Genomic DNA, 17308 nt, shown 5'->3' with positions numbered 1-17308 from the left:
CCAACCCATGTCACAGAGCTCTACCTGGATACCAAGAATGTCAGACTCCAGTCAGAGACACCCATGCACATTGACACCAGAGATAACCATATGGTGAGAGCAACAGAAACCAATGTAACTTGATATCATCAGAACCCAGATTTCCCAACACAGCAAGCCTTGGAGACCCTAATACACCTGAAAAGCAAGATTCTGATATACCATACCATTTCATGAAGATGTTAGAGGCCTTTAAGAAGGACGTAACAACTCACTGAAAGAAATACAGGAAAGGGTCTTTTATTTATTAAACAAAGCTCAAGTTTTTATATTCCTGGCAATGATGATGTTTCCTACTCTTTGTGATAAGAGAGAGCAGAGATGACTACTTTGTCTCACTTCATATGTGACAAAATATGGAAATTGATTTTCTCATCTATTAACAATAATAACCTACATTGTCTGCTTAGAAATACAGCAAAAGGCAGGAAAAAGGGAAAAGATGATGGCCTCCACCCTTCTTCCCAATCTATCTCTCACCTATGTGTCTCATTTCGTGAATGCTGAGAATTGTCATTTCCAAAAAATTCCATGGTGGGTGACCCCACGTCATCTATAACAGTCACCACCTGTAGAAACCAACAGGCTTATTGTAAAAAAATTACAGGTATACCATACAACCCCGTCTTACATTTCAGGCTCAGACTATCCCTGTACCTGTTCTCCTCTATGATATCCACGAGGTCCTTGTCCTTGCCCAGTATGTTGCTGCCCAGGCCATTCATATTTTAAGTTTCGAAGCATTCCAGTACACTGGGAGAATTCATATTCACATTGTTCTTGTTCCCTATGCTACAGGGTTTGATGCATAAAAAAATAAACATAAAAGTAATTCAATGTCGGAAAAAGACACCGCCTCCCAAGAAATGAACTTAACATTCAAATGAATTCAAAAACAATAAAAGTCTGGTCTCTGTACATATGAGGCTATAGGAACTACTGACTGCTTTGCTAGCACAGTATTCAGGGACATGCCCCTGGGTTACAGACTTCTAAAAATCCAGAACACCCACACAAACATGTGTATATCATCTAGCCTATATTCAGGTCTACCTTGCACAGATACTTTTCACTTTCTGGGACCACTGAATTGCAACGTATGGAGTAGGCTAAGCCAAGTAAAGGAAGCAACCCAACATTTTTTTGAAAATGAAATGTTGTTTCAGTTATAAAAGTAAACTAAATTTCTATACCTCCTCTTCAATATCTGGGTAAGAAGGTTGTTCACCATAGAAGGATCTACTGATATTCAAATCATAGACCTCTGTCATCTTCACTCGTGGGCCACAGAGTTGGAAAAACTTTTCCCCCAAAAGTGGATGATGATATTGATATGTTCTCTTTGGCTGCATTTGTAAGTACACAAAGTAACAAAGATCTGTTGTTAGTCTATGCTTTTCTTTAATGTACGAAACACAGTGGACATGGGGAGGGATTGCTTACCCAAGCCCTTAAGAAACCCCAGACATATAGATGTTACACTGGGCCCTGCTAAGACCTGCCTGGGCCATCACCTCCTGTACATAACCAGATTGCAGACCCATTACTCATTATTATAAGAATTAAAAATTATATCTACACTGAGAATTTAATTGTGTACTAATTCAAAAAGAAAAAAACCCAAAACATTTTTGTTTAAAAAACTTTTTTAAAAAGGATAAATGTATTCACATGCTTTTTCTTCTAAATAGTTCAATGAAATTTCCTGGTACTCCAAAAAAAAAAAAAAAAAAAAAAAAAAAAAAAAAAAATCCCTGCAAGGCAAAAAGGCCTTTTCAAAAACAAAGATGCCAAGACTCAGGAATTTGCCATTGTCACATTGCTGGGGCTAAACTGAAACAACCATCTTTTAGGTTTTAGTCTATGAAGATTGCCTGGGGAATTGGCGGTGGAGTATCTGCCTTTTGGATCTGTAAGAGATACAAACAATTCTGCATAACTGATAAAAACTCACTTCCTTGCTTGATCATCCTGCATATTTAAGAATCCTGCCTTTTAGAAAATCATTATTTAAATACATGGTTATATCCACAATCACAGATAGAAGAAATGAAGGCAAGCAGAAGAAAAGAAACTAGCTTATGCTGCTGTTTGCTGAGGAGAAGGTTGGGATAAGTCTTCAAAAGAGCTGCCCTCTCTTGAGATTTGCCCACACATGAGGAAAATCTGGACCAGTAGAAATCCAGTATTTTCATAGCAGCTCAACTTACTTCAACTATTCTCTGAAGCACAAAACATTCTTGTATATTTGAAAAGCTAGTAGATTAGAAACTATAAAGTTAACCTGGGCAAAGTGAATTTAAGCTAGCTTCTGGGTGCACAGCTTGTAATGGTGTGGTTGGACAAGATGGGGCAGCCTCAGATACCTTCTGATGTCCTTGTTCTTGACCCACAACGACTTCTTGAAACTTAGGGTCTTTCTTGTGTTCAGTATCTTCTGTTATTATACAGAAATCATCATCTGAAGAAGCATCATGACATGCAGAATATTCATCAATTACATGTTCCTTAGGATTGGATAGCTTTGCCTCTACCAAGGGTTTCTTCACATCCTCTTCAGTGCATTCTCCTTGTTCTGGAGTGGCCTCTGTGTCTTGGCTGTCATTTAGGAGGAACTCTGGACCTACTTCAAATTCTCTGTCTTGGGGCTCTAGCATATATTTTGGATCTATCTCATACCCCTGTCTAGATGTAGGGGCTAAGGAAGAAAGCACAGAGAAGATTGTGACAAAACAGTAAAATGTGCCAAAAAAGGAAAAAGCAAGTGAATAATAAGAATTCTATTGAATTCTTCCTATTGGAAGAGGGAGAATCTGCACATTTCTAATTGGGATTTCTAGAAGGTAAAAGACTAGGGATTGATTGAATCTGTGAAGAGATATTTACCTTTATTGCTCTGAAATCATCATCTCCAAAATTTTACAGAAAACAGGCAAAGTTAGACTTGACATTTGTGATTTCACACCATTATAAACTGAGCACGGTTTTTATTTTAAAGCTTGCTATGCCCTTGAAGGTCATCCCATTTCTTTAGACCACATCCAAATAGCTAATTGTACCTACTTGATACTGGTGTTGTTGATGAAATATTTGTAGATGAAGAACTTGTGCTTGTCCTCATGCCAGTGCTTATGCTTGTAGCTGCACTTAATTCTGGGTTTATGCTTGAGTGAGAGGGTGTCCGGACCTGAATTAAGTCAAATGGCATTCGCTGAGTGGCTGCTTGAACTTCTACAATCTCAACCTGAATTTGCAACAGAAGATAACACACTTCACTTACAAGATAGAATAAGATAGGCATACTAGGAAAAACAGGCAGACCTGTCCCAAACCTTAGACATACCTCACAATATACTTCAGTAATTGAAGAAAGACCCAAAATCTTCACACACACACACACACACACACACACACACACACACACACACACACACACACCTACACATCCTTAAAAATATTGTTGGGGTACTAAGCCTCAAAGAGGAAGTGGCCACTGATGGGTTTTCTCAGAGTTCCTACACATGTAAGGTAGGCTTCAAACACAGTAAATGCCAAGTATGACATAATGTTTCAGGCAGATTAAATGGAAAATATCAGTAAGAGTATTTTGGCTGTAAGAAAAAAATGAATTGTAGGACACTAGAATTTCTAAGGTTAAGGTTATAGAGCAAGTTAGGAGAATAAAAGAATAAAAGGAACAAAAGATGTCAGTTTTCCTTAAGCCTGCTTATGTTTTAGTCAAATATTATTTTAAACCATTTGTAGATGATCAACTTAGGGTCAGGATAAGCACAAGGACTATTCTAAGCATGGCAGTTACTTACAGTAAGGAAAAAATAACAGAAACTGTCATGCTCATAAGACATTTATTGAAATGAAAGTCTTTCTATATTGATAACACACATTAACTAAATAATGATATAACAAGAATAAAGGCCCCAATGGTTCTCTGGGTGACTGCCAATGTACATACTTCTGTGCCTGCTTCAGGACACTCCTCCACATTCACAGCTTCAGCCTGAGCATCTGTTTGCATTTTGTTCCTACGGTGGCGTTTTCGAAGCCTTAATAAAGCCATAAAGAAATCATTATTAATATGTATTTTGTGTATTGGTCAGGAAGCTTCCTCATTGCTGGATAACTTTCATAGTACTGGAAGGGGATTGAGGAAAGAAATTCATCAACAGGCTTACTAGCTGTGAACACTGTGATCAAGGATAATGCCTAGCATGACAAGACATGCTCATGTTTACAATCATGGCATTACAATGTTATAGGTGCAACCAACCAATTTCTGACTGGATTGATGGCCACACCACAGGAGAAAACACATAGGAACTGATCTGTGAAGCGTTAGGAAGAGAAGTTGGAGATTATATGACCTAAATACATTGTGTGAAATTCTTAAAGAATGAATAAAATCATATTGAAATTAACATTGTATAATGATATGTATGCATGGAAATACCATAAGTAAACCCACTACTTAAAATTAGGGGTTTTTAAAGTTAAAGTATGTCTAACTTTAAAATGTGCTGTGTCCTAGGATTAGAGGTTTAATTCTGTGGAAAAACACTTAGCCAACATAGTTTATGTTCTGGTTCTAAATCATATTCTAGTCTTGCAAAGACAAGAACACAAAAACAAGATATTATATTTATATTTGGGAGGTCAAGCAAGAAGAAATCCACCATCAGTACAAAATATGAGAAGTTGAGATATAGTAATATGTCTGACTGTAAAAAAAAATAAACAGCCAGGCAGTGGTGGTGCACGCCTTTAGTCCTAGCACTTGGGAGGCAGAGGCAGGCGGATTTCTGAGTTCGAGGCCAGCCTCGTCTACAGAATAAGTTTCAGGACAGCCAGGGCTATACAGAGCAATGCTGTCTCGGAAAAAAAGAAAAAAAAAAAAAAAAAAGAAAGAAAGAAAGAAAAAAAACCAAACAAGATAATCTAACAGTAAATGTGCTAAGTGATATTTATGAGATTCTGATGGCATAAAGAAGAGTTAAAACAGGAAAAGCCAGTTAATGAGTTATTGCAGCCATCTGCATATATTATTTGGCATGAAATGTACAATTTTTACTCTTACTGGTTTGATTTTCAGTGTGAAATAATTTAAACACAAGCATATTATTTACAATAGTTAACACTTAGAGAAAATTCTAACACAACACACATACATGTGTATGGGTGTACATATATACAACACACAAGTTGATTTTTCTTGAAGGTAGGATCTCACATATCCCTGGCTAGGCTTAAACTCAGTATGTTGTCAAGGAAGACATTACACTTTTTATTTTGGGGCTGGAGGAATGACTCAGCAGTTAAGAATACTGACTTCTCTTTCAGAGGCCCTAGTTTCAATTCCCAGCTCCCTCAATGGAAGCCTACACCTCTCTGTAACTCCAGTTACAGAGTATCTCACACCCCTCTCCAACTGCTGTTTTTCACTGGAGATATGTGGCTCACAGACATACATGTAGGCAAAATACACAGATAATGATTGTCTTTAAATTGCTCTATGTGCCCCCACCTCTCAACTCAGATATCACAGGCATATGCTGCTAGGTTTATGCTAGGCAAGCCCTCTGTCAACTGAGCTACATTCCCTGCCAGTGGAGAAACCCTTTTTTTTTTTAAAAAAAAAAAAAAGACGTGACAAAACACACATTTCAAACACTTCAATTAAAGCTTTCAATTCAAGGATTTCTGGTCGATTCAGATCATAAGATGATTACAATGATTTTAGTTCCCTTTGCATTTTTAGCCCTTTCATATTTACATATTTCTTTATATGCTGGTGACTTACTCTGGGGAAGCACTAAGATAACTCTCCAACCCCAAGACAGTTTGAGAACATTTTCATAGCTCAGAAAAGGTATTCCACTGTTCTAGCTACCATTCCTCTCTGTCCCCATCCACTCTGCACACAATACCTGGCCAGAGGCAACCTCTAATCCACCTTCTGCCTCTGTTGAGTTCTGTGTTGTGAATTTACAGATGAGCAAAATTCAGTTTGTCTAGGTAGGCTTCACAGCAGGTAGGCTTGGTGGCCAGCAGGCTTTGAACAGAGCCTTCACAGGCTTCTGATTGTAAGCCCTGGGTCTTAACAGACAACCATACAATACTCAGATTCCCCCTTGTTTTCAATTGAAACCAGTCACTGAAGTTTAAACACTTGACATCATCCTGGACTTTTTGTAAGCCCTGAGCCTTGGCTGCAAAATATTGTTACTTTTTATCCATCTGTTCCCAATCCTCATTCTTTTAAGGTAGTAAGTAACCTGGGACCCCTAGCTCTCCCATGTACTTCAGACATTAATCTATCTTTCACCTTAAATTTGCTTGGCTTTGCAGAACTGTCTTAAAGCCAAGCTTGCATTTCCTTTGAAAGCATAAGGCAATTTTTTGCCTTTGAATTGTCTTGCAGGCTGTGCATGGTGGCCCACTCATGAAACCCTGGAACATGGGAGGCAGAGGCATGAGGATCTCTGTGAGTTGGAGGCCAGCCTGCTTTATATAGTGAGTTCCTGGAAAGCCAGAAAATCTCTCTCTCTCTCTCTTCTCTCTCTCTCTCTCTCTCTCTCACTAACTCTTTCTCTCTAACTCTCTCTCTCACTATCTCTCTCTCTCTCTCTTTCTCTGTCTCTCTTTCTGTATCACTCTTTCTCACTTTCTCTTGCACTCAGGCTTTCTCTCTCCTTGAGCCTCTCTCCCCATTCTCCCTCTCCTTTTCCTTTTCCCTTTCCTTTTTTCTCCCTCTTGTCCCTCCTCTTTCCCCTCCTCTCTCCCACAAACAAACTGACAAATAATGTGACCTGCAGTAGACATCTTTACACCTGACAGCAAGTGAATGTTTTGCTCCATTGTCCTGTGTGGATGGAGCAGGATATAAGCCACTGCTGCATCATTAGGGAACAACCTCAGATGTATATTATGTGCTCTTTTCTGTCACTTTTTTCTAGAACCATTATTGGATTAATCTACGAAATGATGTAACAGACAGTAGTTAAACCATTCCTTCCATACATTAAAATGTACAGATCTGGAAACTGGAAGAGGTATTGGTGGTGGGCTACTCAAATACACATACAGATGTATGTAGGTAGGTAGGTAGGTAGGTAGGTAGGTAGGTAGGTAGGTAGGCAGGAAGGTAAGTGAGAGAAAAATAGACAGAAAGGCAAGGAAAATTCTGTAGTTTTAAACATAATTTGACTATGTTAAAAATTAAAAATAAAAAACCATTTATCAATGTTCATTCTGTTGGAAGACAATAAATTATATTAAATGATATGGTAGGTTCAGAACAGCTAATTGGTCATTTTAAAACTCTTAATCTTTCTTATTTTGGCTTTATTTAGCAAAAAAAAAAAACTTGTTTCAGCTCTGCATTATTTACAACCATGATACCTCTTACCTATGGTGTTGTAAAGTACTGTCATCATCAGAATCATCATCTACAGCATTTGTTTGAATGTTAACTGGTTGTGCCTGCAAAAAATTAGCATCATCAGTTGTCACCATTTTAGCATCTCTGAGAATCAAATCTACAGCTTTGTACAGAGAAGAGTTACACCTTCTTCTAACCCCCTAATTGGCATTAAATGTACCTATGTACTAGAAAAACTTGACATTTCTAACATGCATTATATATTCAAGTTAATCCAAGTGTCACGTCGGTGTGAAAAAATTGCTAGGTTTACAGGTACAAAAACATCTTATGCACATACAGTGGTTTAGTCCAACACTAGTAGATCAAGGAATTTCACTTTGATTCAAGTTCACTGCTTGCTATTTTACACCCTCACACTATAAAGACTCCTCTGACTGCTATCTCTGTTCTCTTTAATTTGTTTTCCAAAATATCAACTGGTATAGAAACAATATCCTTTAGGCACAGAGAGAAAAACTGGAGGAAATCACAAATAGACTTTCTGGTGCCATGATGGAGACTAGTGAAATATGGGTGGGACAAAAAAAATTTGTTTTCTCTTTCTCAGAATAGGAAACAGATCTTGGGGCTGAGTCATCCTGTATATTAGAAGTCTACATTCTTGTGGCAGAAGATGAAACTCAGATCCCAGAGGGTTGGTATGAAGGAAGAGTGAATGAGGCAATCAAATCAGACAACATCCTTCAGTCTTCTCCTCTATACAACTTTCCACACTCTCTTCAATATGGAAAAGTGGTTTGTTCTGAAATTGAATCTAGGAGGGATCTACTATGGCATCACAATAGAAACATGGTCTACAGCCAAACAGAGCTCTTTATATAGGCTGCTAACACTACCCAGTCTTCAATGTTCTAGTTAGCCCTGTATCCATTCATTCCAAATCCTGGAGTTTCCATCCCCATGACTAAAATCAACCCAAATTCCTGCCATTCACATCTGGTTATCTCCATTCTTGTTTCTTTATACTTCATGTTCCACATTCAAAGCAGCCTAGGGATTTCAGTCTAGATCATACTCTGCTTAGCATAAATTCTGTATGTATTACTACAGTGAGCAAAGTTCTGCACAATCTATCACTTTCCTGTCTCCACCATCCCCTTCACTCTTTCCCTTATTTGAGTCACATAAGCAATTTTATTCCTTCAAACTCTCCAAATTGAGGTCAGTGCACTCTCTGTATAGACTGCCTTTGTTAGACTTGGGGGTACCCTATTCAAAACAGAAATCACCAGCTCACTTTCCCATGACTCCTTTTATCAGTGCCTTGTCTGTTAGCTGCCTGTATGTGATTCCCTGGTACTTACTGCAGTATCTAGGACATGAAAAGTATTTCATGTCATTGAAAATACAAACTAAATGATTTTCAGTCTAACACATGAATTTTAATAACTAGCTTTTCCTTTGGCCTGTAAAAAGCCTTTACAATCAAGTACCTAAGGTTGTGAGGGAGGGAGGACATGAAAATTCACTTTATAAAACTAATATACAAGTTGTTCTTTCTTTGCTGAATACTAAATGTATGTACACGGATGTCCAGTAGCTGGAAGAGAAAATGCTGTGCCCATCAATAAGAGAGAGATATAGAGCATACTCACTGTCTCATCCGGCGTACGTAGAACAGAAATGTTTCCCACAACATAGTACTTTTCCTCCCATAACAGCCTTGGAGCAGAAGACCAAATCTTTCTGCTATTAGGACCGAAGTTTCCAAAAAATACAAATGACTCTAAGGGTGACAGACATAATGGCAATTAAATCAGAAGCAATCCTGGCTAAGAGAGCAGGCAGACAACTTCCACATCACAATGCTGTTTGTCACCTCACTGGCAGTTTTCAAGATTCTGAGCCATGGACTTCTCTTTATCTCCCTTCCCTTCCAGCTAAGATCCCCAGTTTCCCACATGGTCACCACTAATATATGAGGCATGCATCCTGAAAAATCAAAGGTGTGATTTTTGTGCTGATGTCAATCTTTTTCTTTTGACCTATGGATTCTTGAGTTAGTCTCTAAAAGAAATAGTGTTTGTTTGTGTGTGTGTGTGTGTGTGTGTGTGTGTGTGTGTGTGTATTCATGCATCTGTCCAAGTGATTTTTAATGATATTTCACCTTTAACTTTCAAGAAAGAAAGAGGAGAAATATTTTAACATGCATTTGTGTACCTGAAGCAAAACGTATTATACCTTACCTCTGATTAACTCAGATATTTTAAGGGTCAATTTTAATTTTATATCTTGATTTCTAGGCTTGTACTTCCTTAACCCTCAAAAACTAGGTTTCATACTACACCTGACATAAATGTTATCTGTTGAAAAATTTAGGTGAAATGATTTCTTTCCCCAGGTCAGTGTATAGAGATTTAGAGTTTATATTCTATATATTGGCCCTTGATATAATGTTAGAATTCTAGACTCCAGTGAATCTAATTTGTGGTATGGTTTACAAACTACAAAATCCATCTGTAACTTATTCAAGTTATTCATGGAGCTCCCTTTAAGCTATTCAGTGCATTAAACATTTTTTGGATTAGGTTTTTAAAATTATTTTGTTTTGTCAGAGGAGACATCCACATCCTCAACCTATATAATCATCCATGTTTCTTTATGACCTCACCTTATAAATTTCAGTATTTTTAAATATCTAATGTAGTCAGAAATTGTGAGTGTAGCAGTATCAGGTATTTCACAGTGACAGTAATACAAGAATTAGTATGCTAGCAATCAGGGAATACAGCACTCATGGACATCATGTAAGTATCATCATCTGGGTTGCTTACCATCATAAGAATCCTGTAGGTACAAGATGAATTTCACGTACTCATATATATGTCTCCCTTGGTACATGGTCCTGTAACAATATGTGTCCTGGCCACTCTGACCTACATTTCCTTTTCTTATATAACAGCAAAATTCGATTAGGCTTCCCACTAAAGAGAGCAAGATACAAGTAAAGTTACGTAGTCTGATGGATTATTTCAGACAATAATAGTCTTCCTTAGTCAAGACAATATTGTAAAGAACACAACTTTCTTTCCATAAATGCTGGTCCTCAGAAGAGATATCATTCTTATATCCATAAAATAGGCACTAGCTGGAACACAATACACTAGTATTTGTATAGCACTGCTAAAATTCGAGAAAGGCTGCTGTAATTATGTTTTATTGTAAAGACTAAGACAGGGTGGGATGATTTCTCAATTAATTAATTTTATTGACTCTTTTAGAATTTCATATATGCATGTGATATATTTTGATCATGTTCCCATTCCCTCCAACTTAGCTCAGATCCAGTTCCACATATCCACTCAGTCCTTCCTAACTTTGTGTCCCCCAAAATACACAATTCCACTGTGTACTACCCATATCCTTCCACTAGAGCAACAGTTCTCAGCCCTTTGGGGGTAGAACAACTCTTTCATAGGAGTCACCTAAGACCATGCACATATCAGATATTTAAATTACCATTCAAAACAGTAGCCAAAGTACAGTTATGAGGTAGCAATGAAAATAAATTTATGGTGGGGGGTTACCACAGCATGAGAGACTGTATTAAAAGGTCTCAGCATTAGGAAGGTTGAGAACCACTGCTAGGGGCTACATCCTTAGAGGTACCACACTCTTCCTCCCACGGCATCCATCAGCTCTCTTGAACTCTTCCACTGCGTGTGAGGGCTCATCATCTGAGAGTAATGTCCTATTGAGCTCCTCCATAATTCTCTAGAGGAAATAATTTTTAGTGTGAGAAATGTACTATTTGAAATTATAGGCTATTAACTTAAATAGATATATTATCAGCAACTACACTGATTTTTTTTCAAAAACTACTAAGGTGTAAGAGAGCAAGGAATTGTTCAGCTAAGTATTACTTTTCACACACAATTCAAAAATTAAATTAAAAGAGAAAACAAAACCATGTATGCATACCTATATTTGCCAATGGAAGATTTAGAATGATCTTCTCAGATATGTCATCCTTTTGTTCATCATGAACAAGATTTAATAGGCTCGTCCCAATTATATCTTCCTAGGGAGCAGGAGAAAGAACAGATTTTGCTTTAAATACTAATACCATTAGTCTGCTCTGTATCCTTGCCATAGGTGTTTAGTGCTGCCCATGCCATTTATACCTATAGGTGCAGTGCTTCAGGCAGTTTGCATTACCCTCTAGCAATTACTCCACATTACAATCCATTCTGTGCACAGTTTTCCTGTGCATTATCTCCCTCAAGTAGTTGGATTCTTCCCTACCCATCTCATAGACCTCAGATGCTGTAATCCTCACCCTGTCTTGTTTCCCTCTTTGCTATGAGCCTGGAAAAAATTCTCAGCTCCTCACCCATAACTTTGTCTCCAGTCTTGAACCAAGCAAGTGAATCTGGATGGAAAACCCCACACAACTGTGCCACACAACCGTGCCACAAAACTGTGCCACACAACCATGCCACAGAACCATGCCACAGAACCATGCCACACAACCAGTGACTATACAACTCTGCCAGAAAGCCTTTCCCCTGACTCTGCACTTTCTCACTCTTCAATGTGAATCCTTTCTTGTTTGAACCTTCCTCACACTTTCAAGTCCCATGCCCTCTCTACATTTTAATTTATCCTTGTTTATTTTGATGGAAAAAGTTCAACCCTTCCCCCTGTACCATAAAGGGACACTTATCTTTTCAATAAAAATATTTTCATTGGTCCATATATCAAATGGAATGCCCTGAGTCCAAGAACAACCTGAGGCTACATAAGGAGTTTTGGGGCGGGCTGAACTATAGAATGCTACCTTATCTTGCCAAGAAAGAAAGGAAAAAAGAATGAAAAAAAGAAAGAAAGCCATAGTGAAACCCAATTATTTTGTGTGTTAATTTTTTTAAAGGAGTTTGAGAAAAGATAAAAATTAAAAATTCAACAAATTTGATGTGAAATATAAAGAACCAAGGGGTGTTACCTATTCTTCCATTGGTGGAAGAGAGGTGGCATCATTACAAATAGAATCATTTGGCTGGAGACTAGCTCAGTAGGTGTATGCTCACCTGATATCGACAAGACCTTTCCTTATATCAGGAATGAAAGCACAAGCACTCAGTCATTACAAAAGAAGTCAGGCATTAACCCTGCTCAGTGCCATTTTCTGAGACTCTTAACAAGAAGCATGTTTTATTTTTCTGACAGACATTTCATCTTAGACACACATGAGAGGAGTGGATAGGGTGAGGGAAGAGTAAGAACTTTTGCCGGAATCCCAGCATGTTTTTATTGACTAAACACTGAAACTAGTAGAGAAGATGATGTCACAGAGTCATAGCTGAACACCAATGACTTATATATGAGCATAAAAAGAAATAACTTATGAACAACAATCCAGAATGACCAATTTCCCCAAAAACTGCAAGAACTTACTGGAAGATAGCCAAGAAGAGGTGTCACATTCTGGGATACAAAAACAACTTTTCCTTCTATGTTCAGTACAATTGAAATATTTTCAAATGACTAATAAAGACAGAATAATAACATAATTAAATAGTGGAACAATAATAAAATGATAGCTTTATTTCTGAGTGTATAAATTATTAGAATAGAACACAGAAAATGTATTGCATTTCTTACATATCTATAAAGTAGGCACATCCTTAATTAAAATTCTATTATTCTGCCTCCTACACAGAATCTACTTCACCTTAAGCATGAGATATTTATCAATGATGTGCCACTTGGACAAACATATTTCAGTGTACCCAAAATCAATAACTAAACTTTCCATCTCACACTAGAAATATTCATTTCTTAGTGTAGATGGTCACACTTTAAATATGTTTAGTATTTGAATGCTAAACGTTTTTAAAGACACATTCATTTATACTTAGCCTAGTGTTCAACTTAAAAATATAGTTAGTGCTATCAATTTTCTAATGTATAATGGTGTGAAGTCAGGTTTCCCAGAAGGTGAAATTTAGAGCATGTGAAATACCAAAATGTTGTCCAGAAAAAGGAGATGTGGATACCTGTGTGCCTGCCTCAGTATCACCTCTAAGAAGAGGACAAATAAAGCGGGGCTCTCCTAGGAATTACTGCTAATGCAATGTACTCATTCATTTAAATTTAGAGTTGTGATCCAGATACTGATTGTGTGATCCTCAATTCCAATATTTATTTTAAAGCAGTACTTCATTAACCTATTCTGCAATAAAATGATTATTTTAAGAAACAAGCTCATAGAATTCATACAAGTAGATAGTTGCAAGTAACAGTACCTCATTGTAAACACAAAATGACAATAAGTCCTTAGAAAGAAGCAATACTGGTGATGAATCTCTGATAAAGTGAATTGTACAATAAAAAAGCACAAACGTTTTAAAATATTTTTATTTTGTGTGTATGAGTGGATTTCCCAGCATATGTGTCTGTGTACCATGTGTGTACCTGGTACCCATACAGGCAAGAAGAAGGCATCACATCCTCTGTAGCTGGAACTACAGACCATTGTGAGCTTCAGTGTGAGTGCAGAGAATTAAACCTACCTCCTCTGCAAGAGCAGCCAGTACTCCTATGTGATCATGAATATCTTCATACCATAATCATTAGTGAAACAAAAAATTAGTTTCAAATATTCTCTTATTACCTGTTGTGTTTTGGAACTTCTTTTGAGTTTATCCTTGCCCAAATGTTCATGCAAGAGAAGATATTTGTAGCACATAAATAGCAACTGACCACCTCCTAGAATCATTGTGTTAATCAAAAATTGTATCCTACTTTTGCTGAGTATTGAATTCAGGATTACCCACATGTAATTACCCACAAGTGCTATTATTGAGCTAACAACCCCCAGCTAAATTGAAAAACAAAATCGTCAACTTTTTTTCAAGAGTCAAAATATGAAAACAATGTGTCCCTGTTTCCACAGGCACTAAAATTATTTTTTTCCCATTTTTGTGCTTAAAAACAGCTGTGATCATACTTGCAACATATTTGTGCCATAAAAAATCTTCTCTAAGAAAAGGTTTTCCAGGGAAGTTACTAATACCAGACAGAAGCTAAAAGGTTGGAGAAGAGTGACTCTCACAGTTTCACAGCACACAGCCTGCATTTTTGCCTACAAGCATCTCTGCAGTTGATAGTCAGCTTCTGGAATAGTTTAATATGCATTTGGTTTCATAAAAGTATTGACAGATTTCAAATGAGATATTCTGAAGCCTCTTCACAACACAAATTTCAATATAAGATACCTACCTACCTACCTTGTGTTTTTAAATAAAAGTGCTTGAAAGGATAAAAGATGCCTGCACATGGTTTAGGTTTCCATCTAAGAGTGTGTATTGTTATAATATTTGCTTTGTTATTGTTTGAAAACTTGTTCTTTTCCAGCTGTGCTTTGAAATGTGATGTAGTGCATCTTGCATTCTAGGTGATCAACATGTAAATGAAAACAACAAATTAAAAGACCCTTACCTGAAGAACCGTCTTATGGTATTCTTCATAGGTATTAAAAACAGGAACTGTGTTTTGTTCATAATTTGTTTGTACATTGAACATTCCTTTGCATAAAAGAAATGACAGGTGTTAAATTAAGATAACTAATGATATTAGAATTCTCAGCTTATAATTTAGAGAAATACTTTGTTAGTTTGGTAGGGGGTGCTTATGTGTTCCATTACTCATGTGTAGAGATTCAAAGACAACTTTGGGGGGTTGAATCTCTCCTTCCATCTTTATGTGAGCTCTGTGAAAGTGATGAGAACAAGGTGTGTGTAGAACTCGTGAAGTAGGGTGCTAGCAGCTATAGGCATTTTGAAGAGGGTTAAAGAAGAAATGCATTGTAAGGGAGTGGGCACGGCCTAGAAAATATATTTGGAAAGTTTAGCCACAAAGAGTGCATAGAATCAGGGAAATGGACCTAAGTCAAACCTCTTTGAGAAGACAGAGAGGCAATAGCAGGCTGCTCTCTGGGTCTCTTTCTAGATGATCCATATCCAAGTCTATTCATCAGTTTCTGAAGTCTCTTCAGCAAATTGCAAAGATCTTCATGGGTTATCCTCTGGCATGGATTAGAGGCACCACTAATTTACAGAGAAATAAACATGAGCTTTATGTATGATAAAGCTGAGGCTAATTACTGATATAGTGCCCCAAAAGTGGACTAAGATGACAGAAAGACAGATCTTTTTCATTCATATAACATCCAAGGTCTTCATTATACACTATAACTACTGTGGCAGGATATGTCAGAAAATGGCCTTAATCCCAGTACTCCGGTGAGATGGCAGAAGGATTGTGGATTTGATGCAAGTCTTGGGCTAAGTATCATGAGCTAGTTTCCAAAATAAATGATAAATGAACAAGCAAACAAATAAGATCTATTTCTATTAAAACAATAACATGAAAGTCAATGTTCCCACCCTTTGATTGTGAGGCTGTTAAAAGTAAAAACCAATCCATTTCCATGTCTTCCCAGTACAGCCTAATACAATGTCTGGCACTGTTGTTTAGCAATCACTTAAGTTAAACCTGAATTAGCTTGAGTGAAATAGCAAGACTTAGCTTCCCTTCTGTTCTCACCTGCTTTAACAGTAATTCTTACCAGGTCTTACAATGAAACTGGGGGAAGAGAAGACCCACGGAAGAGACCAAAATACCCTCAACTTCCCTGACAAAGTTTGTCTACATATGACATAACAACAGAGGTCAGAACACAAAGCTTTGCCAATTGTATTACAAATTCTTACCTCCTCATTTTTTGTGTATTCCTCTCCATTTTTTTCAGTCGGTTAAAGGTGGATTCTAAAACCAAATAAGACCATTATTTACTAATTAAACATCTTTGTACAATCTATTGCATCTCCTTGCTGTAGCTGTCTTATGTCTATCTTGCTCTATGCCTGATAATCATCTTATGTCTTTGTTTGCATGTATCCTGTTGTTATCTTGAGTCTATCTCCCATCAAAGGATCTCCTACACTGCAGCTATTCTGAGTCTATCTTCCATTTATGGATCGTCTATACCCCAGCTATCATGCGCCCTTGTTTCATCTATGAATCATCTATGTTCTAGATAGCCTGTGTCTCTCCCTATCATATTCCCTCTACCTATCATGTGTTTAAATTTCATCTGTCAATTATCAAATAGTTCTCCTGTGTCTACATTATCTCTATTATCTTCCACCAATCAGTCATCTATCTTTCTACACACCTCTGTCTATCATCAATATGTCTATGGCCTATCCTCGGAACAATCTGCTATATGCCTTCTACCCAACTATCATCTATTCCCTAGAAATCCTAACTATGCTGTGTCTATCTTTCAAATTATCTACATTCCAGCTATCCTGTGTCTATCCACGTGGTAGGTCTCCTGTCTACTATCTATCCTTTGTCTTCTCACTGTGATGCATCTACCATCTATTCTATAGCTATCTTGTCTTTATTATACTACCTATCAGCTATCATGTAGCTATTCTGAGTCTCTAGGCTATACCTAGATACCTTTGACTAACAGAAATATCTGTTTATCTATCTATCTATCTATCTATCTATCTATCTATCTATCTATCTATCATCTATCTATCAATCATCAATCATCTAGCTTTCCTGTGCATGTCTTCTATCAACTACTCTCTGGATATATTTTGCCTATCTTCCATCTATCTATATTCTATCCTCTAGCTATCCGATATCTCTATTCCATCAATGCACCACTTATCATCTAGTTACCCTGAATCTCTGATCTCTCTATTCTTTATCTTCTAGCTATCTTGTATCCATAGATCTACCAACTATCCTCTAGCAACCTTAGGTCTATATTTTACCCATGTGCCATCT

The 17308-nt window shown here is 37.3% G+C and overlaps 1 protein-coding gene across 1 annotated transcript; it reads right to left on the bottom strand.

Moving 5' to 3' along the window:
- Window positions 1–515: 515 nt before the first annotated feature.
- Window positions 516–16338, bottom strand: LOC117701267 (uncharacterized). The gene is made up of 14 exons (XM_076706210.2): window positions 16216–16338; window positions 15398–15549; window positions 14942–15027; window positions 12896–12985; window positions 11420–11519; window positions 10273–10422; window positions 9094–9224; window positions 7463–7536; window positions 4013–4103; window positions 3103–3283; window positions 2406–2737; window positions 1233–1385; window positions 697–831; window positions 516–608 (listed from the first exon to the last, which is right to left on the bottom strand). The coding sequence occupies exons 1-14, from the start codon at window positions 16242–16244 to the stop codon at window positions 516–518; spliced, it is 1797 nt and encodes a 598-aa protein (XP_076562325.2). The 5' UTR covers window positions 16245–16338.
- Window positions 16339–17308: the final 970 nt, after the last annotated feature.

The sequence above is a fragment of the Arvicanthis niloticus genome (genome assembly GCF_011762505.2).
Source record: "Arvicanthis niloticus isolate mArvNil1 chromosome Y unlocalized genomic scaffold, mArvNil1.pat.X SUPER_Y_unloc_19, whole genome shotgun sequence".
In the NCBI taxonomy this organism is placed as follows: Eukaryota; Metazoa; Chordata; class Mammalia; order Rodentia; family Muridae; genus Arvicanthis; species Arvicanthis niloticus.
Note: the sequence above shows the minus strand (reverse complement) of the source record. Positions and strands in the feature narration are given on the sequence as shown.